The sequence below is a fragment of the Hirundo rustica genome, chromosome 11 (genome assembly GCF_015227805.2).
Source record: "Hirundo rustica isolate bHirRus1 chromosome 11, bHirRus1.pri.v3, whole genome shotgun sequence".
In the NCBI taxonomy this organism is placed as follows: domain Eukaryota; kingdom Metazoa; phylum Chordata; class Aves; order Passeriformes; family Hirundinidae; genus Hirundo; species Hirundo rustica.
Window position 1 is genome coordinate 20868796 of NC_053460.1, and position 25427 is coordinate 20894222.

Genomic DNA, 25427 nt, shown 5'->3' on the forward strand with positions numbered 1-25427 from the left:
TTATAAGTGGGTGGAAAATCTTCTCCTCTATGAATTTGTATGAATACTCACAAAACTCACACTTATAAACGTATCAAATACATAATCATTATTTAGTAGTAATTCAAGAGAATTCTAACTTGGGTGCATTTTATGATACTTCTAAAGTATCATTAGTTACAAGTCCAAGTTGTAATAAAAACATTAATTAGCCTTCCCAACTGATACAGAACAAGAGAAAAACCAAACCAAAACAAGCTTCAATAAATATATTTATTACATATGTGTGTTGGTACTTTGTTTAAAATACTGTAAGTAGTTACCTTTACTTATTTACTCTTTTCAAGTTAGTAAAAGTTACAACAAGTTTTCACTGGAATCATTGAATATGATTTTTGAATGGTTCACACTCAAAAATGGTCTAAAACACACAGGCTTCTCTGGCAATGAATTCAAAGAAATGTAGAGCAACTACCTTTAAATCCAAGTTTTTCATAGATTTTATGACATTTCTTTTAAGAAGCTTGACTCTTTTCGCAGCTCCACAGTAACCTCTGTCTGCAGCTGATTTATACAATTCACTGCAGCAGCTGCTGCCCTGGAGACTGCAGCAAGTGCAGCCTTTTCCTGGCCCCGAGGACTCAAACACAGCTTTGCCTCTGGAAACCCCTGTGCCACTGAGGCTCCATGCAGGGGCACTGTCTGCAGAACAGCTGAACATCAGCAGCCCAGGAAAATACTCTTCCTTCAGTCCTAGAAACTCTAAATCACGTTGTGAAGGGATTGTATCTACAGTTGTTCTGCCCTCCAAAAATAAGAGCTTCTTGTTTCAGAGAAGACCAGAGTTTGGAGGAAAAAAACCCCTAATCCTCAAGGAAAAATCCTGTATTTTACTAAAGAAACCAAAATATTGCTCCTTAAAACAAGAGTGGCTTTGATAACTGCCACTTTGCTGCATTTCCCCTTCCAAAAGCCAAGAGAAAGTCTGCCTTTAACAGATTTTTTAATATATTTAATGTACAGAATATTGCATTTTGATGAAGCCCAACTCCCTTCATCGTAGTCAAAAGATTTGTTAAGATCAAAGCAACAGTTTTTAGCAACCAGAAATAAGAAGTTTAATAGATAACTGACAAAACTAAAGGTAATTAAATACTTACCAACAAATCTTGAACCAGAGCTTTCACATTGCGGGACGTTTCTGGAGATGGTGAATTATGAGAAGCAAGTTTTATAAGGGTAGCTAAAAAGTTTTTACATTTTTTCACATTCTCTTGCATTTCCTGCAAAAGCCAAAGAAAACAAATATCAGTTCCATCCTATTTTTCTGTCACACAATGCATGCTCTGACCACTTCAAATAAGGAAAATGATGACATTTTTCTAACTCAGGCCGTATATGAAATACTTTTTGCTATTACCGCTTGTTACCTAAGACTTTCTTATCTTCTTTAGGTAACTGAACATCATAGCTTGTAAATAACAACAACAAAATCAATGAAAGAAATATATTTTATACTTTACAGCCTGCTTTGGTACAAATAAATATGAGAAGTAACATAACAATTTGCTGGAGATGCATTCCCCACTGAGATGCCCAATAGACAATGTACAAACGTTCCCCAAGCTATCTTAATTTGTTAAATTGTCGGTTCAGTATGTTTTTGTACAAAGCAGCTACAGCAGTAAAATCAAATTAGAAATAAGTCTTCAAACATCATCATATCTAATCTTCTTTTCATCAGTAGTAAAACAAGCCATTATTTTTATATGGTGTAATTCCTCCAAGAAACAGAAACGCCACACTTCAGTGTAACCATAGTTCTGAGGCCCAGCAGCAGGACAAGCATGAAGTCCCCAGAGCCAAGGCCTGACTGCTCTGGCTACAGGAACAGAACAGTTCTTTCACTAGTGCCACATCCACGGCAGGACGGGGAAAGCTGACACTAGCCTTCTTCCTCCCGCCCAGAATTTGTATCCCATTTAGGGGAAACCAGGGGAAGGGTTTTCCTGTTTGTAAAGTATTTGCTCCAGCAGGGGATACACACTTGCCTGAAGAAAAAGCTCTTCCTCCCTCAGAACACACCCAAGGAACTCGTAAGGCACTAAGAAAACAATGTTTCCAGTATTCTCACACTTGCCTGCGACACCACGGTAGTTCCCGGCACAGGGGAGCTGGGGATGACCAGGGGCTGCGCTGGCACCTGCGCTGCCGTGGGAGGGGGCAGCGGCAGCCGAGGCTGCCCTTGGGGCTGCCCTGAGCCCTGGCTCTGCCCTCCACTCAGCACCGCAGGCTGCTGAGAAGCTGAACTTCCAGTGGCTACCGTTGTCTTGTACAAATTCTGAGCGCTCGTCGTAGCTACTGAGACCTATTAATATTTTATATTGAAAAAAAATATTAATTTTCACTTTCCAAAAACCACGTAGATCATAAAATCACAGAATGGTTTGGGTTGGAAAGGAATTTAAAGCTCATCCAGTTCCACTGTCCCAGGCTGCTCCGAGCCCCAATGTCCAAGCTGGCCTTGGACACTTCCAGGCATCCAGGGTGTCCTGGGGTGACTTTATGATGCTTGTATCTCCAATTGTCTGCTCAGTTTATGTTGTATATTAAGTTCTACACCTTTAAGACTGGTTCTGAGAGCAAAGTGGGGGAAAGAAGCAGCACTGAGTTTGTTTTGAGAAACTGCACTCGCTCCTTTGCATCCTGCTCCTGGACTGTGCTGTCTGCAGCACAGACAGACAGCAGGACAGAGATCCCCTGTACTTTTAGCTAGCTTTTAGCTAGCCGAGGCTGAGAAATTCCCTGAACTGGTTTTTTTTCCCTTTTTCTTGGAGCTGTTCGAACCTGCTCTGGACTGAAAATCCAGCAGAGCACCAGGAGCTCACACCTGCAGCCCACTGGGGCCCGACCTCGGCACTTTCCAGCACTGGAGGAACTGAGCCAGCAGAGCTACACCCACAGCAAGGACTTTTCCCAATTTGCCATCTCTCCTCAGAGCGGCGAGAAGTTTTATCGGTTCACACCGTTCATTTTTTATGCTTGCGGGCACTTTGTTCGTTAAATAAATAGGATTTTCCACTTTTCTCTACGGAGATTTTCTCCCTGATCAGTCTGGGGAGGGGCCGTTTGGGCTTGCCATTCCAGAGGGATCCCACTGGGAGGTTTCCTCCCCAATTTGCCCTAAACCAGGACCCAGAGGCCTGTCCCCGTCCCCTCCCAGGGAAGAATTCCCGCGGTGTGGCCGCGGCGCGGCGCTGACCGTGGTGTGGGAGAGCACAGCCCCTCCTGGCAGCGTGGCCGCCGCGCTGCTCGTGGTCGGCACCACCTTGGCTTGCACCGGGAGCCCCAGGCGGACGCTGGACGTGGCCACCGACGTCGGCTGCTGGAAAAGGAAAAACGAGTGTTTGACCTTTAGTTCTCCTCAGTGACTTGATCTCCAAGGCTTTTTAATAATAGCTATTGCAAGAATAATTGTTATTAATACTGAAAAAAAAAAAAAAAAAAAACAACAAAAACAACCAATCGAACCTAGTAATGCGCTTTTAAATATACACTCACGAATACTGGAAAAATTAGCTTTCGATGACGGGTTTGCAGTATTTCTCATAAAAGCTACTACTCGTACAACTATATGGAAAAGATTAGCAAAAACAAATATGACCTGCAAAAAAACTGATGTTACACTGATACCTTAATTCAGTTGTGATATTTACATGTTGGTATTCATCAATATTTGAGTTTATCATTGCCTGCAACACATATTGGTCCTCTTGGTATTTATGGCCCTGTTCTAGTGCTTTATCTTTATGAAAATTAATAATGGACAGAGAATTCAGAAAGCAGAAAAATATTCTTAAAATAATTTCAGGTTGAATTCTATAGAAATTGGCTTGCAGAGAAATAGAATCTAAGCATTGGGATAACCTTTGTCATAGAACACAGGCTCCGTACCCAGACAGCAACTGCAATGTGAAGTGCAGACAAAGGAAAATGAGTGACCTACAGCCTTTCAGTCAGTAGTACATTATATAGCTCAGGAAAATTTAGCAAACATATTATTTATTCTGTGATTTATGTACAAGTCTTTCGCTGCAAGACTGAAATCTCTTGCCGTCTTACAAAAGGACAAGATTTAGGAATTCAAAAATGTCTCCAGAGAAGTTATTTAATTCTGCAGGAATGTAAATATCATCATAAATGAAAGGCATCACACAATATGGCAATTATGACAAAATGAGAACCACACATTACTAAAAATGGAGGCCACACTGGTGGCTTGGAACTTGCATTTATTAAGATTTGCATTCACACACCTGTAGAAGACAAATTTTCTAAGTGGACAGAGTAATAAATCATGGCTGATATTGTTTCCCACAAGATAAAACTAGTGTTCTTGATTTAAATTTTAATTCATATGTCTCTAAAATTCCTATTTTATAAAAACCTGCTTATTTTAGATTCTTACATTATCTATTAAACCTACATAAAATACTTCTCCAAAGAACATCCAGTGTACTCTAAAATATCTCCAAAAGGAACAGAAGCCCAAGCAGGCATTCAAAGCCCCAAGCATTCCTTACAAATCAGTCCAGCAGCATCATCTACTGAATATCAATCTTCTGTACTTGGGGGAAAAAAGGAGGAAAGAAAACAAATCAAATCAATCTACCTGACATCTGAACAAACCCCTTTTTTTTGTTTGTATAGCTTTCAAGATTTTTTAAATCTTGACTAGGGATGCCTTCCATCCTGAGACAGCCTAGAGACAAATAGCATCATCATGAAGAGGCAGAATTGTCTGGGTTTTTGGGAGAAGGACCATATAAGCTTTCTCTGTTTTAAACACCCTACACCTCTTTTCTTCATTATAAAAATGACCAAGTATTTTAAAATCCTGGCTGAGTGAAATTATATCTACCTGATGAGTGTTGCATTTAAAATATAAATATTGTGTATCTTGTTCACTTGCTTTAATCAGTTTCCAGCCTAAGAACACACAATGCCTGTGGTATCTGTCCCCTTATCAGTCTGGGCTTCCAGAAGTGAGGATTTAGGAAACAAGCAGATAACCAGGGGCACTTCTGGCAGCTACTTGCTTCCAGGCAAGACTTGCAGCCAGAAATCCACAAATACAGAGTGAGACTGTGAGCTAGAGAATTTTTCTCAGCTGATAAATGCTCATTATTCATCACAGGAACATACTTGAAAATAAAACTGCAGAGAATTAAAATACAAATTTTCACTAATAATACCCAGCTAAGAATGTATTCCAGTACACCAGACTTCAGCAGCAAACTGTGAAACTTGAAGACTAAATTCACCCTTGGTTTTGAAAACCAATAGTGACAAAAGCCTTTGATACAAAACGGCAGTAAAATCTACTAATGTGCTGGATATGAAGAAATCCCTCACCACCAGAGAACTGCAAACAAAGTAATGCAATGGTTTACTAACGTGGTTCCAAACTCAGAAGGGTTAAAAAGGTAAGTATGAAATGACGGCACGAGAAACATAACAAGGAACTAGCCTGGAGAAATTCTTAAATATCATGGAAATGAGCTTCAAGTGACAGCTACAAGTTGCCAGAAGACACTCGAAGGATTCCCCACATGAATGCTTTGAGAACAGATAAAAATTATTTAGAAAGAAAAAACCTGTGTTTTCTGTGGAAGGAAAACTTGTAAATAGACCTCACGAGAAATACATCAAAAAGAAAACAAAAATGATCAACATTTTTTTAACAATAAATCATAACCCAATGTGCCAAGTTCCTGCTGGAAGAATCCAAAAGAATTTATGATGTTCTTTAAGCTGCTGAGGTTTGCTAGGATGCTATTAAATTCTGAAATTACCAGAAGACTTAGAAAGAAACACATTTTCAAATATAACTATAATTTTTATTAGATAAATCAGATGTTTTTACATTCCCTAAATACACGGAGGGGACACTGAAGGGCCTTTTGCCCTGCACTCAGACATTTACAGGCAGGACACCAGACCATGAATGAGCACAGTCAATAATCTGCTCCTGATGCCCACGGGGACACCGGAGGATGCGCGTGCACACAGACCTGGCTCTGTCCACACAGCTCAGAAACGGGGAGCTCAGCACAGCGCTACAGAGGAAAGGAGGACTCCAGGAGGGACAGCCTGAGAGGGGGGATGTCCCAAGGTTTGTTCTGCCTGCCCAAGTCACACAGGTAACACAAGTGACTCCGATTTCAGGATGCAACAAGTCACTTCCACTTAGGCAGTCAGAGCACACTGGAATTGTTCACCGTACAGAAATACTCTGTCCTGTAAATTCAATCCTTAAGCAACTTCGCTACTTTCCTTCTCCCCAGAGCTCTGGGCACATGAAAAGAGAGGCAAAGCTTGGGAGAGAATCCATTCTACCTGCTATGCACAAACAAGCTCTCTCTGTACTTCAAAGAATACACAAGGCTGCATTTGAAAAAGCAAGTCACTTGAATATAGAGAAAACAGTCAAAATAGCCAAAAATTATTTGTCACTGCCAAGACAAGACTGTACCCATTTCAGACACTGCACTGCATATTCACAGCTTTATCAAATTAAATCAAACTGTCAAGAAGGTTAATACACAAATCTTTGGGAGCAGGTTTGGGATACATTTATATTTTGTACTATAGAACCACCTACTGACCCCAACATTCCAGGCTCTGCACTAGAGCTCATTTTTGCCAAGTAAGTTTCATACATTTTTCATGACCATTCCTGTCAATATACTTGGCCAAAATACCCCAATAGCACTTGAACAAACACTAACACAAAAGCCAAGTTTTTCACAACACAGATTGTGACACCTCTTTACATTTTCCAATACATGGCTTCACTGAGTGTTATGTAAAACTCAATTTTCCTAAGATCTTTAAGTTTAGATTTAAATTTGTGAAATCTGAAATGAAATTCAATTTTATTTCTAATCATTGATCTAGAAGACTTCTTATAAACACAACAGACCATGCTAAGATGCCATCTGAGATGCTTCAAATAATCAACAGCACTCTTTAACAAAGAGAAAACTGAAGTGGGATCACTGACACTGAGAGAAGCTAAAGGTCAAATCTGGGAGCTCACTTGCACGGAGCTGGCTCGGCCAGGTTTTGGAGGTGGGGTGGCTTTGTGGGAAGCTGCCAGAAGCTTCCCCTGTGCCCGGCAGAGCCAATTCCAGCCGGCTCCAGGACGGAGCCGCCCCTGGCCAAGGCCCGGCCCAGCAGCGACAGCGGCAGCGCCTCCGGGGAGCTTTTAGACAGGGGAGAAAATCCCCGTGGAATTGCAGCCGGGCGAGAGCAGCGAGGAGATGGGAGAGGAGCGGCTCTGCAAAGGCCCGGGCCGGGGCAGGAGGGGCAGGAGCTGCTCCAGCCGCCGGAGCCGAGCTTCGCCCGAGCCCGGGGCGCAGCCCAGGGACAGGCGGCAGCCGAGCCCCCGCAGCCCCGGGGCTCCGGGATGGATCCGAGATCCCCCCGCGGCCCTGCAGGGCCCCACCGCGGAGCAGCGGCTGCCTGCGGGAGCCTGGCACCGGGAACCCCACGCTGGAGCAGCTCCTGGCAGGACCTGGGGCCCTGGAGAGAGGAGCCCGAGCTGGAACAGGTTTGCTGGCAGGACCTGGGACCCACAGGGGACCCGGGCTGGAGCAGCTCCTGAAGGACGGAGTGCAGCCATGGAAGGGACCAGGCTGGAGCAGCTCCTGAAGGACGGAGTGCAGCCATGGAAGGGACCAGGCTGGAGCAGCTCCTGAAGGACGGAGTGCAGCCATGGAAGGGACCAGGCTGGAGCAGCTCCTGAAGGACTGAGTGCAGCCATGGAAGGGACCAGGCTGGAGCAGCTCCTGAAGGACTGAGTGCAGCCATGGAAGGGACCCGGGCTGGAGCAGCTCCTGAAGGACGGAGTGCAGCCATGGAAGGGACCAGGCTGGAGCAGCTCCTGAAGGACTGAGTGCAGCCATGGGAAGGGACCAGGCTGGAGCAGCTCCTGAAGGACTGAGTGCAGCCATGGGAAGGGACCAGGCTGGAGCAGCTCCTGAAGGACTGAGTGCAGCCATGGGAAGGTGCATTTTGCTCCCAAAGGACTGCAGCCCATGGGAAGCTCTCAGGCTGGAGAAGCTCATGGAGCTCACTGTCTCCTGTGGGAAGGACCCCACACTGGAGCACAGGAAGAGTGTGAGGAGCCCTTCCCCTGAGGAGGAAGGAGCAGCAGAGACAACGTGGGATGAGCTGAGCACAGCCCCCATTCCCCGTGCCCCTGCACCACTCGGGGGAGAGGAGGAGAAAGCTGGGAGTAAAGTTAAACCCAGGAAGAAAGGAGGGGTGAGGAGAAGGTGCTTTAAGATTTAGTTTTTATTTCTCATTTTCCAATTACATGTTTGATTGGTAATGAATTAACACCCCCCCAGTTGAGTCTGTTTTGCTGTGTCAGTAACTGGTGAGAGATCTCCATCCTGACTCATGAGACTTTCCTTACACTTTCTCTCCTCGTCCAGCTGAAGACAGGGATGGAAAGGCTCTGGTGGGCACCTGGTGTCCAGGCAGGGTCGACTACCACATAATTTTTCAGTAACTAACTCATACAACCTTTCCTCCAGGCATGCCTGTAACCCAAACTGCTATTAATCCATCATAACACTCCCCATTAGCAACTCTGCTTCCCAAGACTTAAACTTCAGAAGAGTGCGTGGAGAAACTCCACACATTGATTGACAGCCTCTCAATCCCTCTGGTTACAGTTCACATGGACAGGCACTTAAATGTCAGATGCAGAGAAACTTTTTATCAGAGATTTAATGTTTTTTTTCAGTCCAGTAAAAACACAGCAAAACTGACCCAAAGTATTACACCTTTAAAAGCCTGACATTCACACACAATTACAGGTTACTGGAAACAGAATCTCTAACAGGTCAGACAGCAGAGAGAACCTTCACTGCCACCACTGTGTCACTGAGTGGAGCATCAGAACCCAAAGCAGGGAGATGCTGCTCTGTTCCTCATGTGCACAATGTCCCTTTGGGGATAATAGGGCAGGAAGACACAGGACTGGGAGCACTTACACAGGACAGGCAGAGGACTTTGGGGCCACAAGGGAAAACTTTCAGAAACCGGGGTTCTAAGTCCAAAACCCCTATTGCCGAAGCAAATACTTATCAAAGTACTTTCTCGTGCTCTGGTGAAGTGGCTGGTCCTCCTGCAATCACTGGGTTTCATCCAAAATATCTGGTGAATAAAAAACAGCTGAATTTTGTCACTTCAGTTGGATTCTACTCCCACCTCTAGTGCTTAGTACTGCTTGCAAATACAGATAATCCATTGTAATCAATACTCTTATGCAATGTATTTATGAGTGCCCAACCTGACACACGAAGTTTGTGACCAGAAGTGGCCATGGCCGAACTGAAGGCAATGAAGTCAAATGGAACACAATAAATTAACCAGCATTTTTCATTTCGTATTTAGAAGAGAGTCAATTAGGCTCCATTTCCTACTTACAAAAGGAGGCTAGTAATCCCCTTAACTCCATTGTTGAGAAAGTTGTTATAGGGATAAGCTTTGCAAAAAAACCTGCTTGGTTATTAATTCCCACTGCAGAGAGAGGCAGCAAGTAAGCCTGAAGCTACCCACTGAACAGTGGAGGAAAAAATATGATATAACTCTTCATTCAACAGGACTGTCCAGCCTACACACTGTAGCAATTAAAAATAACAGTAATATGTGGTCATGCAGCATAATGCATACGCACATGGGAGCCACTGCAACAGTGTGCAGGAACCTCCTCTACAGCACTTCCTAATCTTTGCATCTTTAAATTTACAGCCTTACTAACATTTGAGTGTTTTCTAAGTTTTAGAGCTGTGTTAATGCTACAAAAATGTAAACAGTATTATTTGTAAGCATTGAAAACCTACTGGCTGCTTATAAAGAAAAGAATCGCTCACCATAAAGGAAAAGAAGGAAAACAGTTTTGTGGTTAAAGCACGGTAAAGACCACACATTTCTTACTCTCTCTGACCTCCCAACCCCCCTGCCCTACTACCAGAAGTGTATTCTTCACAACACTGTAAAGAAACACAAAAACCATCTATACAGAAGAAACAGTACGGAATAGCTTATCTGATGATAGTGGCAGTGCACCTTAGCAACAATAAAGATTTATCTACTTGCTTCAAATGTCTGCATAGAGTGAAACAAGCATTTGTCAGAAAAGCAGAAAGAAAAACAAGAGTCAGTAGAAAGAAGTAAGTGAGAAAAAAACACCAAAGGCGCCATAAAAACATAAGCAATGCTGAAAACCCGGGCATAAGTGTATGAGCAGACCAATCTCAGACTTGAAAGGCTCTTCTTTAGCAAGAACAGCAGCTTGGGAACCATCAGGCAAGCTCAGACTGCCCTCAGCATCAAGTGAAGGCACAGCCTGAGCTGTTGCTGCTGCTCAAAGCATGTTCCACAGCAAAAACACGGCCACAGCCAGAGCAGGGGATGCACTACTTGGCACATCCTCAAAACACTTTTCTTTTTTCTTTTTTTTTTTAATTTTAAAAACAGATGGCAAAGTGAAACTTAACAGAAAGTGAGTATCGAAACCAAAACAGTAAATTTCATGATATAAACTTCAAATTCTGAAGAGTAGAAGTCAGAAAAATGCCTAAAGCAAGAAAAAACAAAGCTAGAAAAAATGGTCATTTTCTTAAAAAAAAGATATATATCAGACTGTTTAGACTATGAAAACAAAACACTAAGCCATCAAACTTCACACATAAGTGCCTTTTCTGATCACTAAAAAGATACCAAAAAAGCTTAAAAATGGAAAACACATTTTGAATCAAACTTGCAAACAAAAACATTTGTAAACTCTGAAGCCTATCTCATTTTCAGCAGCAGTGAAAACTCCAATACACACTCTTTCACCTGCTTTGAAGTTCCAATAATGGAGATTCCAAAATAAAATATTATGGGCCAGGCTAACATCGGTCTTTCCCGTATGATATTCACTTGATATTCTTAGTTTACAGACGCACTGTAATTTTGTAACTAACATAAACTAATTGCAATTAAAAATCATTTGAAATACACAACTTTTTTGCTATTGATTGTGAATGTAAGCCCACCTGGGTATTGAGATTCTGAAAGCCAGTGAAAAAAACCACATCAAAGGTATGCAAAGCCATAAAGTGTACAAATGAAAACCGCAGACAAACAAAAGAAACACAGCAAAGGAAAACTAGATGGCAGCACCTCCCTATTTTTCACGGTTTCACAAGTCTAAGATTCAAAACAAGATATGGAGGCAAAAATTTAATACAATCTAATATGCAGTCTTAGAAGACTTGTGAATTTATTTATTATCTCTGAAGAATACAGTAGTGGCAAGCAAACCCGTATTGCTTGAGCTGCTCATAATACAAAATCCAGAGCAGAATTCTTCTAAGATCAATTTAATTTCCAACAAATTACGGGTTGTTTCCTAAAAATCCTGTGCCTTAATTAATATTCTAAAGCTTATTAAATTTTGGCAACGTTAAAAATTTATTAATATTCAGCTAAAATTAACATCAACCAAAAATTAAAAGGAAATTAAAATCACAAAGAGAAAATAGTTAAATTAAAATTATGCACAGCTGAGTCAAAAATATCCAAATCATGTTTTTCAAAAGAAGCACATTATCACTTTCACAGTACAACAAACTTGTACTTTTTAATGCATCCAAAGATTATTATAATACTCAAGGAAGACCAAGTATGTCCACGTAAACCCTGAGATACCAATTAAAAAAAAACCAAAACCACCAAACAAACCTCTTGTAGCTGCACTGATATGAAAAATACTTTTAATATACCTAAATATTTTGCATTTTTTCTCAGAACAGAACTCCAGAGAAAAACTGCAGCTAGGAGTAGATAATATCACAGAATTGTCGATTCATTTAGGTAGGAAAAGGTCTCAAAGGTCAAGAGTCCAACCATTAACATCCCCATTACAACCCTTTACAATCTTATAATCTGAACTAAATTAAAACTGTTATTTGGTACAATTGCTCTTACTAATGTTTTTCTTGAATACTTCAAAGACACCAAAAAGATTCTAAATGGAAAAGATGATTAAAACATCTAATACATCTTTCTGTTACAGGTACTTCTCTCAGTACTGTTGTTCCTTTCAGGTTCTGCTTCTTTGGAGTGGCTGTGTTCCACTGCTCTATCCCCCTGGGATACATGTTGAGCTCCAGCACCTTCACTTGGCCTTAAACTGACCCCAGCTGAGACCCTCCCTACAAGGGATGCGTTTATCCCCATTTCCCAGTTCTTCAGAATCCCACTAAGAATGGAAACCATCAGACTTTATTCATGCTTTACACAGCAGCAATTAAAAGAAACATACCTAAATGTCTAATCAAAGATTACCCCACCTAAGAGTCAAGAAGAACCCAAATCTTCCTTTCAAAATGGATTTGCCTCTCTTCTCCCAAGAACCTAACAGAAAAGTGTACCCAAAGCTGTACATCTGCCTCTGCTCCGGAAAGCTGTGGAAAAAAAGACAAAGGTACTAGAAACCACAGAAGTCAAACAATTTAAATAGCAAATCCAAGCAATCAAAGAATAAGAAACGGGAGATTTAAGTCTGCTGTGCAACTCAGTTGTGTTCCTTGAGTGCCCAGCTGAAGCACTCATCATGGAAGGACTGGAATTCACTGCACACCCACAGGACACAGCAATGCTGACCAACAGGAAGTTATGGATCATAATCTTTCTGAGTTCTTGTGTTTGGCACTGCAATCCAAATCCACCTTTTTTGTAAACTTGGGAATGGAAGAGGGGTGGCTCTATCAATTCCCTCCAAGGCTAAGTACTACTGTACACAGATATTTAACTTCTGAATCTTCAACAACAGAATACGTAAGGGTAGAGCCACTGTCTTTAAGGAAAGCCTTTACTTAAGCCCCTACACAAACTCCACAGGAGAAACACATTACACTTTCCTTATCTCAGCAGTTTCCATTGTTCCCGGAGAGAGGTGGCTCCTTCCTCACACACTGTCCCAGATATCAGCCCAGCTGCTGAAGCTAGAGGAATTTTCATGGAAAACCTGGTTCATTTTCCTCCAAAATATCTGTGAGCAAATGATTGCCCTGGGTATGGCAAGATAGATATTGCTGTGGTACCGAGGCTGCAGAAATGGCTTAGAATCTGAACAGCTCTCTACATTGAACTTACTTCAGAACATTTAAAACACTGGCTTATTTTCCCTTTCTTTTTTGAGAGTGGAGAAATTACAGTTGTCAAGGAGAGAGAACCAAAGAGCTTTCAAATTTAGATGAACATTTGGTAGTTTTTCAGACACTCCTAGTTTTAAAAAAGGTAATTCCAAATCCTTTTTAATGTTCTCCAGTTAGCACTTTCTACACTTCTAAATGAGTTGCCAAAAGTAACTGCCAGCTTTTGCAATTTCTCTGGCATGTTATTTAATATCCTGTATACATCTTGCTGTATAGCTCACAACACACTTGCTCATCACAATAATTATTTGAAGTGTATAAACACTGAAAACAATCACTTAGCTGAGTAACTTGTGACACCCAACACAGGCTAAAAATTAGGACAATCTGCAGAATAGCAATCATAATACTCATAAAGTATGAAAGCCATGACTTTTTCTAATACATTCTTTATAAGATTATAACTTCATAAGATATTATTTCCTAGAATCCTTAAGGCAGACTGCACATTTCCACCTGTGTTGACTTTCTACATAAGTAAGAGAAGGGTAAAACTCAGTGACTAAAATACAATGCTAAGCTCTATAAATTTAAAGCACTCTGCATTTTAATCCAAATAAAGCTATCTAAAAATAACTGAATAAAGATACAGTAATTAAGTTGAGCTCTGCACAGTAAAATAGCAACCATTCCACTAATATTAGAAAGAAAACAGCCACAGCCTGACACGTTCATCCATCTCACAAAACACTTTACAGGATTCAGGCAATTAATATTTATATTCTGTCTGTCTTGAGTTAATGGCACCAGAATTTTCCTGAGTTTTAGTCACAGTGGACACCATGACTCTTGAATATTCATACTCTATATACATAAATACCTAGGACGTTATTTTTGATTCATTTTTAACTTCTGGAAATTTTAGTTCAGCTTTCTGAACTCAAATTCATCTTTCTGACCACCAGAAAAAGATCCTGAAAGAAAATAGCTTCATTAAAAACTCCCTGAAAAAAATTTTTAGTATGTACCATTTCCTTTATTTTAGAACTTGATCCCTGAATTGACTAATTATACTGACTACTCAAACAAATAACTGACATATATAAAACCCTAGATAATATTTACCATTGCACATTTCATCTGGAAAACCAATGAAAAGTCTTTGGTTATAAACCATCCACCTAATCAAATAAAAGTGTCTAGTTCTGATCAGATAAACCTTTAGGACTTGTATCTTTACAATCTTGTTTTAAAAGGCTGCCAACCACAACTTTTAAAGAACATTCTAAGGTCAAACATACATAAAACATATGAAACGCATGTCACAATGAAAGAAGTCTCTGAAGATCAAATGCAGAGTCAGGGAAGTTCAGCGTAAATTTCCCAAGGGCAATATTAATTATTTCTTAACCCTGTTAATTACAACAAACACAGAAACGATGCAGTACAGTTTGGGCAGCTACCACTAAGATTTTCAAAGGAGGTGACTCGCGACAAGCTACAACCTCACGATTCTAATCCGCCAACACGAAAACAATCAAACTTTCACATCTTGCAAGATATTGATCATTCCTAAGGCCTTGCTGGCTTCCTCAATTCCGAGCCAGTGTGTTTGCACTAGGTATTGTAAAGGATCCTCTACAGTGCAGAGGGGCATTCATCGGGCAGAACCCTGCACAAAAACAAACACAGCTTTCTAATACCTGAACTCCTCTAGATCTCAGCTGACTCTACAAACACCTGAACATGCAGCATTCCTCACGGGTTTATTTTTATATAAATCCACCAAGTAGGACTGTACTTCTTCTGCAACATTAACTGCTTCATAAAAGTAGCCAACAGCTGCCTGAGAGTGACGTGATCTACATTTGCTGTGCACACATCTTAGGGCTGACTTTGGGATCCAAACCCTAGACTAAACCCAGAGCCAAGCAGGGCTGCACTAAAGGTTATTCCTCAGAAGTCTGCAAACTACAAACAATTTGTTAGTATCTGTTATGAATGCTTCCAGGTTGAATTTTAATTCAGCATGCTGGCCACATAAAAACCTAACAGCATGGAAGAAAAACAGCCAAAACTAAGAGATTTAGATCCCATTCTTAGACAGTGCCACCACACACATGTTTTGCACTTACACTACACACTTGTCTCAGGAGCTGTTGCTAGACTATCTTGTAGTAATTACTAAAGAAGTGACTGCATTTATTCACAAAGAAAATCCCCAACAACCAAAGACATATGTACAAATTCAGGAATTGGCTGCAATTTTGTCATCAAACTAGTAAAAAAAAAAAAAATCCATAAATGAACACAGGTTTATTTCTGTGTTTATTTTTCCTGGAATACATTTCTCTTTTAAGGTTTCTACAAGTCTTATTCTTCCACATAGCACAAATTTAACTGTTATATGGCTGCCTTTTCTGCAAAGAGTTCTTTAACAAATTTCACCCAAAACTGGACTTACCTCTCTTTTGAGAACATAAAGTTTTTCCACATGTTTCCAGGCTTTCATTTATGTCTTTCCTGACACTGAGTTACAGTCTTCCTAGGTACACTCACTTCTAATACTTACATTCTACTTGGCTACTCTGTGGTTTATAGATTGTCTCATGTTGCTATTTTCAATTCTCCGAATTTATTCCAGCTTCCCTCTCTTCTGAAATGTTTATCATTGTTTTCAATTTTGAATTAAATTTAAAAATGTTTCAGACTATATATACAGTGTGATACATGAAGCATATAAAGGGAAAGTAATGAAATTATAAATATTGGGAAAAACCTGTTGAATTTATTTCAAGCAACTTCTGCAACAACTAAAAAGTTGTAAAGGCACATTTTTCATCTTTCCACACAGAATTACTTATCTCTTCTGCAGAGATAAGACCTTAGGCAAAACTGCCTTAAACTCCACTTCTTATTACTATGGCACAGCAGCCCTGTGCTAACATACAAAGATGATTGTCTCCACATTTTAGTAAAATATTTCAGTTCTAGCCCAAAGCTAAATTGCCTCTCTACAAACTTTTAAACCAATGCAGCCTTCAAAGAAATTTAGGAAAAACAAAACAAAACAAAAAAGATCACCCCACAAATTGACTCCAAGTTACATCAATACATTCCACTGATGAGTTTGAGACAGGAAAGCATTCTATCCTATGAATTCCTAGAAAAAGGGAAATGTACCCACAACAGAGGCAAAACTTTCAGTGTAGACAGATCACACCCAGAGACAAATTAGAGGAACCAAATCTTTCTTTTGAATAAAGTATATTTAAAAAGTTATTTAAAAATATTGCAAATCCTTGGATAGAATGTGATTGGCTTTCTCTTTTCTAATGTCCATTGATATTAGCTATCCTGGGATTCAACATGCTGGGATATCACGGTACTTCCGATTGAAGAGCAGCAAGGGACATTTATTAAACCAGGGATACACAGTCCAGACTAAGACTGAGCTTTGTAGCCTCCAAACATTTCTCAGTCTGAACGCAGTCTTAAGAGACTCTAAAGCAGATTTTTTTCCTAAAATAAATTTTTAAAAAAATAGGCCTCATAAAATAAAACTACATTTGAATTAGTACTTCCTGTTTTACCAACAAAAAGGGGAAGAAAGCACAGTTACAGAAACGTACAAGGCAATAACGTGTAAGACATAATGCACCCAAGTGAAATCAAGCCGGACATACCTGAGCTGTTGACAGGCGAAAAACGGGACCAGTTGTGGGCACAGAAAGCCTGGGTGACATGCTGGCAGGACCCTGTCCCTGTGTCTGCACCTGGGCCTGCATCTGAGCCTGTGCCAGAGCCTGCTGGGGCACCATCACCAGCTGTCCAGCGTCCGTGCGCACCAGGACCATCCCTAGCGAGGGCAAGGGAACAGTCACTACACAGCAAACAACAGCCAGAACAGCAAATAGACAACTATCCAAGCACAGAATGCAGAGTAAAAGCAATGTATAGCACTGCACGTTGTTCTCTAGAGTGTATCTTTTTCTGATTCTCATGTAACATGAGATTTTATTTCAAAGATGAAAAGGAGCCCCCGCTGGCAGACTCAATTCAGTTCGGAATTTAAATCAGTTTAGGCAAAGCAGTGATAAAAAAAGCAGCCACTTGAGTGTTTGGGGGACAGCGATTTCTAGCAGTCTAGTCAGGGTCAGGAGAACAGAATTAGAAGTAAATACTCATTAAAAGTAAACTCTAAGGACAACACAGCTGCTGGGAACACAATTGAGTATGTGCATACCAAGGACAATGACTCAAGAGCTTTACTAAATAACAGCTTACGAGTACATACAAATATTAGGCCAGACACACTTCTGAGTATACAATATTTGAAATTTACTTAACATGGAGCACTAACAGAGATTAATCTGTTTGGTACCCACCTATACCACTTTGGGAGGCACTACTTGTGGTTTAAACATCAACAACAAACACTGTCAGGCCCAGAGAACCAACACGACTCTTCAGCATACAGTGATACAGGGCAGAAATTTTAGAAAATTGTCAAGTGTTTTCTAACACTTTCTGGAAGTAAATGATTTTTTTTTCAGATTATTTTCTTGTAGAACACCTCACAAATATAGGTCTTCTACAGAACAGGGCCATTGCCATCAACCTGTGCCTTAAGTTTTGTAGTCAGCAGGTCGCAAGAGGGGAGACTGGCTAAGTTGGTCCACGAATCCTGGAGTTTCACACATTCAAGGTCACTGCAAAGCACGTAATGTTCTTCCTATAGTTCACTCAGAACTAAGAAGCAGCTCTCCAGACAGATTATTAAAAAGAATTTCCAAGTTAGTTCCAGAATACATTTTAATAATTTAACCTAGATAGGATACAACAGGTCAAATACACAGAAAAACATCTTGTCTGCAAGAGAACTAGAGAACCAAAACTAAAAACCTATGAAAGACACTTTTAGTCTGCTGATAACAGGGTGAGTAGACACTCTATCTACAACTTATCTCTATGTGCAAATTGCTTCATATACTTTTCTAACTTTTCAAAGGAAAATGAAGAAGGTAAAATCTTATACCCAATTTTAAAGGTAAAAGCTTACATCCACTTCTAATTGTAACCTCTCCAGGGGAAAAAACCAAACACCTTGCTAAAGGAACACAGTTTGTAACATACCCTGAGGATAAAGAAATTCAAACACTATTATAAAAAATTTCAGAACCCTATAGCAAGAGAGTCTTTCTTTCAGTCTGTCATGGAAAAATCAAATCCCAATTATGGGATGAACACGTGAGAGAACTGCAGCACACATAAAAGCCCTCACTCACAGACTTGGGTGCTCCCAGCCAACCTCTCCTGCTACAAACACAGACAGAAGGCAAATTTCTGCCACTAAAAACTAAAGATTCATGGAAATCAAAGTTTAAGGTAACTGGCATACAGAGCTACAGCAGGGACCACATCCAAAAGCTGTGATAATAACTCTCTTTCAAAGACAAGAGTAATTTAAAAATTAAGATCTTGAAAGAAAATCATTAAAAACTCATCTAAAAGGTAACTTTTAAGGTTCATTAGCCATTTAAGCACCAAGCTTCAGAGTTTATATTTGCAGAAAATCCTGCAAGCATATTTGGTATATGCCATTCCTAAACCATCTGGACATCACAATATGCCAACTGGCCAAATGGGTTATCACTTCTCTGATTATGTTGTGAATCTTATATAAAAATCCTCATAGGATAATGCCTACCACACATTAAAAATACATGTTCTATTTGCATTACACAGATTCACAGGTGTGCTCTTAATTTATCTTCTCATTTTCTAAAGCTAATTCTGAAAAGAGAAAAACTGAGTGGAAAGGACAAATGAATTGCAACACGTGCCTCACAGTCTCAATCAAAATTGCAGACACTATTACTACTATAAATTAATAAATGCTCATGTGTTAACATTATATTTTAATTCAGTTTGGAGGACTACAAATTCCTGTTACTGAGCAGCTGGTACAAGTGAGAATCCAGTTAAATGACGAGATTAATTTTACCTTCCTGTCAGCCACATAAGGATGAAATACACAACTTATGAGCATTATCTGATAAAATAACCTGTTTTCAAAAACTGATTCTAAATTTCTGTTTTATATAGAAGTTTGCTATATGGGAGTTTGAGATTAATTATAAATGATCCACCAAGTTAAAAACTCAAAAATAACATTGTGTTTTCTGAATAATCTTTTAGAACATAGTATCTTCACGCTTATGCAAATTTAATGGATTTCCAACTATCTTGTAATAAAATCAAACTTGAATTAAAACTTTCTGGCGTTTTATTCCCATAACATTTTCTAAATCCTGGATCAGGCTGTTTTTAAGGCTCCATTTTCCCTCTCCCGCTTGAAAGTAACAGCTCAAAGTATTGACACAATAAACTTCAGAAACTGTGTGCAAAGTTAGAATGCACATTATCATCTACATAGAGTAATCTTCAACAGATTAACAAAAGGAGGCAAAGGCTAAAGGCACCCAGTCTGAACAGCAACTTAATCTGTTTCGAGTTAGTTGGGTCTTCATGAAACCACCGAGATTCCTATGTTTGGAGCATCAGACTCTGGAGGATTTTTCATAAACTAGGGCCAAGTACACAACCACTAAAAGTCCATTCAGAAGCAAACACCTACACTATCACATTGCTGCCCTATTTAGCTAAAAAATACAGATATTTCAAGAAATGAGTTGGAAGAACTGAATTATTTCAGACTACATCAATAGGTCCACATCTTAACATGCTATTGATATTAACAAGAAAAAAAAAGAATTAGCTGAAATGTTAAATCAGCTCCTAATTCAGAGATACCCAAGTTTTTGCAACATGAAAATCTAAGCAGGGGACCACGGTACCCTACAGATAAAATAATATACAGTTTAAGAGTGGGGATCATGAGTATGAAGGGATGCTGATTTGGTTAGCTAGCAACCTTGCTGAACTTAAATCTTTAGTAATTCAAGTTAAGAAACTTAGAGGAGTACAAAGAGGAAATAATTGCTTCAGAATTGGAAATAAAATCTGGTGATGTAAAGACTATCCTCATGCAAAAACGACATTATCAGAATTAGTGAAATTATAAATTTTAGATTACACCCAGTTACCGCCTGATTCACAACAGAGAACATTCTTTCAAGCAGAAAAACTTTTCAGGACTATAAAGTATAAAGTAGAAGATAAAGTCCTTTAAAACACATATGAAGTAATTCTTAGCTGCCGCTCCAGCTTTTTATCCGGTGTCCAACTACACCAGCACTGAGTAACTCACCGCGAGTGCCGCTCTCCCCAGGACAAAACCAGTAACTCACCCAACAACAGCTGCAATTACCCTGCATTAGCCGTACCAGTTACACCCTAATTAGCGGCAACCAGTTCGTCAGACGGTGCCCTCAGACAAGTGTCTCTTCTTTGGTTTCCAGCACGTCGAGCAGCGGGGACGCGACAGCTTTGGGGGAGAGGAAAGCCCTGGGCCGAGAGAAGGTTAGAGCGAGCGGCGACGCCGGGAGCGCGGCGCAGCACTTACCGGGCGGGATGGTGAAGCCGGGGGGCAGCTGGATGGTGGTCTGCGGCGGCGGCCGCACGATCAGCTGCGGAGCCACGATCCGGGGGGCAGCGCCCAGCGCCGGCCGCGGCGACACGGCCTGGGGGGCGGCGGGCAGGACAGCGCCAGCCTTAGCGGTGACCGCGGGCTTGGGCGCGGCGGGGGCCGCGGGGGCCGGCGGGGCCGAGCCCGGGGCCGGCGGCGCGGGCGCGGGGCTGGCGGAGGCGCCGAGAGCGGTGACCGCGGGCAGCGCGCCGGGCGCGGGCTGGGGCTGCGCGGCGGCGGCCCCGCCGTGCCCGCTGACGGGCGGCACCGCGACCGCCCGGGACCCCGCGCCCTCCCCGCTGGGCGCCGCCTCGCCGGGGCGCGGCGCGGGGGCAGCGGCGGCGCCCTCGGCCGCTCCGGCCGCTCCTCCGCCCCCCGCCGGGGTCCCGCCGCCCCCCGCGGCCCCGGGCGCGCCGTCGGCGGCGGGCGGGCTGGGGCCGGGCTCGGGGCTCCCCGCGTCCCGCGCGGCGGCGGTTGAAGCGGCCGCGTGGTTGTTGACAGGCTGGGCAGGGGCGGCGGGCTGCGGCGGGGCGGGAGCGGCGGGGCTGCCGCCGCCGGGAGCCGCTCCATGTGATTGCTGCACACTACTACTGTTTACACTCGCTCCCCTCCCAGCCGCCGCCGCCGCCGCCGCCGGGGGAGACGGAGACGGGAGAGGCCCCTGGGCGGGGGCTCGGCCCCCCGCGCTGCCGGGGCGCTCCGCCGCCTCCCCTGCCCCGGGCGCGGGAGGGGGCGCGGGGCGGCCGTGCTGCTGCCGGCCGGGACTGCTGCCCCCCGCCAGGCTCCCCTGCTGCGGCTGCTGGGACGGGGCGGAGGTCCTGGGCGGGGGCGCCTCGGCGGGGCCGCGTCCGCCGGCCAGCTGCGATTCCAGGGATCCCACCAGGTCGCTGAGCGCCTTCTCGTCCACCTCCTCGGAGAAGAGCAGCATCTCCTCTAGCGGATCCGACGCGCCCGCCGCCATCTTGCGCTGAGCTGGGAGCCGGCGGCGCCGTGCGCATGCGCGGGGCTCAGCCGCGCGCGGGGCACCATGGGAGGGGCCACCGCCTCCACCCCGCCCCGGGGCGGGACCGCCCGAGAGCCCGGGCGGGAGCGCGCCCGGGACCGGGACCGACCGCGACCGCCCGAGAGCCCGGGCGGGTGTGATCCCGCAGGGAGAGGGCGGCAATGCCCCTGGGGAAGCCGCGGGGCGGTAGCGGGTGCAGGGAGATGCCGTAGGGACGGAGTGTGGAGAAGCCTCCCTGTCCCCGGCTGTCCGCAGGGGCTCGGCGCTGCTGTGTCCCGATGAGGCGGCGGCGCCCGGCGCGTCCCGTCCCGTCCCGCCGGGAGAGGCGAGCGAACCGCCCCGGCTGCCCCTCCGCGGGATGTGCGGCGGAGGGAGCCGTCCCAAGCCCTAACGCACGCACAGCTCACGGCTGCACTGCTCTGCTTTGCAGTTCCCGGTGTCCCAAGCTAAGGCTCTAGCCAGACCAGAATGGCTGCAGTGATACAATTTCCTAACGGGGACGCTGTTAGCGGAAGATTTGGAATACAAAAATATGGTTCTTTGCATCCCTGGCGTGCTGTTCCCTCGGCATCCTCGCAGGAAATTTAAGGTATTTAATTTTGTTGCTAACGCTTTTGTTATCGTTCTTCTGTGTGCCCTTTTCCCACCAGCACTTCCTCACACACTCTGGAATAACTTTTAAGAGAAAACAGTGGTCCTAAATCATCGGGGTTTTAACTAATGATAGGACAGTGTCTTCAATAGGACCCTCCAAGTAAATACATTTTCCCGTAAGAATAACACACAAGGGATAACCATGGCTTTGTGATCCTCGCAGCAGGCAGCAGCTTGGATTCCAGGTCTGTTTCTGCTGGCCAGCGACAGCACGAGTGTCTGCAAACTGGGATGTACTGGAGCTGCTGCCCTGTTGTCTGAAATGGTAAATCATTCCTCATTTTGTGATCTCTCAGGGTTTTCCAAAATCCTGGGAAAGGTGCCTCAGTGAATAAGGACTTTCAATTGCTCCATGCACTGGTGTGAAGAAGTGAGGGGCTGGCTCAGCTCCTCTCTCAATGTGCTCACTCCTACCATGGACCACTAGCTGGACTCATAAGACCAAACTGCTCCTGGCTGCTCTGTTACATCTCGAAGGAGGTTACGTTTTTATTCAGGGTAGTTTTTCCTGATCATCCTTTAGGAAAAAGTTTATGATGAATGAAAAGAAACCACTTTTAAAATGCATTAAATATAGGTTGTGCTAGTTTAAATGGGATAAGTTTAAATGTCTCCTGAAATTAAACCAGTGCATATTTCTTCAAGAAAGTAGCCAGTAAAATTACTGAAAGTCCAAAGGCATGATAGGATGTATGAGCAGGAGATGGTGCAGTGCATTAATAGGAAAGCACAGCAGTGTTATGAGAAACAGCATTAAATGTAAACAAGAGATCTATACATCAAAAATTTGCTTAGAAAATGAGCATTGCTTTTGTGGAGTGCTACAGCTAAATTAAATTTGGAGTTTTAACAAATGTTTCTACCTTAAAGTTTAATTAAAACATAGTAGATACTAAGATTCAATTTGCAATTGTGCAAATATAAAGAATAATTATTTGGGTTGGAAAAAATAGAAATCTATCCAATATTACTTTTTTATGAGTCACAGACTTTGTTGATTTTATCAGAGAACATTCCATGCAGTCCTCACTTAGTTGCCCTGCTCCTGAACTTCATTTGCATATGACCATCTCTGGAGTTTTCATAACAGAATGGAAAGTCCTGCAACTAGCCCTGACTATGAAACAAATTTTATTGTCTATTTTTCTAATATTGTGGTATTAATCTGGGTGTTTCCATAAAAACCACCCTGGAGGAAACTGAATTGCGTTGTAACTTTAGAAGACAAAAGTTACCTTGCCAGTGGATGGAGAAAATGGCAAGTATTATAATTTGAATATACATTTGTGCATGGGTAATCTGTAAAACATTCATTTGTATTTCTCCCCACTCACTCCTTTTAAATGGAGCCATTTTATATACATAAACACACAGGGTAAGGAAATGTAATAGAATGTTTTATTTACTAAAATGTGATGTGTTCTGACTCACATTTGACTTCCTTCAAGTCAAGAGGTGAAGACATGAATAAGAATGTTTATAAACTTGTTGCTGAAACTGCCTTTGGGCTTGAGATTTTACATAGGGAAAAATACTTCTAGTAAAGTACAGAATCTCTGTGAACTTTTATGTTCATTCTATTATAAAATGTTTTCCAAATATTTTCATGCATTTCATCACAAAAAACATTTCTGAACATATTTGTTGCTCTTTAGTTTTTCAGTCATATATGTACAGAATACCAAAAAAAAAAAAAAAAAAAAAAAAAAAAAATCTAAGAGACCATTGTGATCATCTCGTCCGATCTTTTAAGATATAGTCTTTCCTGAATGGTCTTTAGAAAGTTAAATTTCAACCATGGTTTCAAAATTGTCTGTGAAAGAAAATCCACTGCAGAACTTGTTGGTCTGCCCTTCAGTTCTCAGCACTGCTCAGGCCTGTGCCCTGCTTGCAGCCCAAATTTGTCTTTAATGACTCGGTACACAGCAAAGTCCCCCTGCTGTGTTCAGCTGCATGGAGTGATAACAGGGCACGGGGACAAGTAACCTATTGTCTTCTACAGAAGTGAAAGTGCTTAGAAAGGAACACTATTTTCCTGCTTATGGGTCATGAGTTTGTCTCAAATACACACTTTCAGTGCCTTCAAATATACAATTTAGCCATCTTAAGTTTAAATTTAATATCAAGATGCTACCTACCAATTCAGATAAGATTTTGAGATAACTTCTTAAAATTGAGAACGCTACGTTATTGAAATTCACTTTACACTATAAAAATATTCCTTCAGCTGCTCATTTTAAGCATGTCAGAAATTATAAACTCCAAAAATTGGAGAGCATGAAGATGACTAGAGAACTAAGAGCTGTTCTAGGAATAGCATAGGTGAGAGTTTAAAAAGACTAAGATTCTCTCAGCACTGCCGATGCTACCGCTAACCCATGTCCCCAGGTGCCACATCCATATGTTTTTCCCTCCAGGGATTAAGAGTCTGCCCTGGGCAGCCTGACCGCCCCTTTCCATGAAGAAATGTTCCCCAATATCCAACATAAACCTCCTTTGGCATAGCTTGAGGCTGCTCCTTCTCCTCCTGTCCCTGTTCCCTGGGAGCACAGCCCGACCCCCCCCGGCTGTCCCCTCCTGTCAGGAGTTGTGCAGAGCCACAAGGTTCCCCTGAGCCTCCTTTTCTCCAGGCTGAGCCCCTTTCCCAGCTCCCTCAGCTGGTCTTTATGATTTCTGCTCTAAATCCTTCACCAGCCCTGGGTCCCCAGCTTGGAAGGCAGAATATGTCTAAATTTAATTTCCTGTACTTCAGTTGCAAATGAATTTCATTTTAAATATGGCTCATAGAAATTTTGTAGCTTGCAAATTCGTTGTAAATATTTGTAACCTAGACAGGACTTGATGGTGAAACTTAGTAATAGTGGTCATCCAGAAGGTTAGAATTTAACCCTTAAGTGTTTCAAGTGTTTCAGTTTTCTATTCCTAGGCATTTGTGCAGATTGTTCGTCTGTTTTGAGTTTTGTTTTGATTTGTT

General features: G+C 42.5%; 1 protein-coding gene and 1 long non-coding RNA gene across 2 annotated transcripts in view; one reads left to right on the forward strand and one right to left on the reverse strand.

Annotated features, from left to right (window-relative positions):
• Nucleotides 1-21757, reverse strand: part of LOC120757649 (transcription initiation factor TFIID subunit 4-like) — a 150061-nt gene extending 128304 nt beyond the window's left edge. Inside the window, exons 1-5 of the mRNA XM_040075154.1 lie at nucleotides 20734-21757; nucleotides 16892-17064; nucleotides 3242-3364; nucleotides 2120-2347; nucleotides 1140-1262 (exon numbers count right to left, since the gene is read on the reverse strand). Coding sequence (XP_039931088.1) covers nucleotides 1140-1262; nucleotides 2120-2347; nucleotides 3242-3364; nucleotides 16892-17064; nucleotides 20734-21757 — 1671 coding nt within the window. The remainder of the gene's footprint in view (nucleotides 1-1139; nucleotides 1263-2119; nucleotides 2348-3241; nucleotides 3365-16891; nucleotides 17065-20733) is intronic.
• Nucleotides 20549-23837, forward strand: LOC120757652 (uncharacterized). Its single transcript, XR_005702607.2, has 3 exons — nucleotides 20549-20690; nucleotides 22230-22388; nucleotides 22617-23837. It is a non-coding gene; the product is annotated as an uncharacterized LOC120757652 (long non-coding RNA).
• The last annotated feature ends 1590 nt before the right edge of the window (nucleotides 23838-25427 follow it).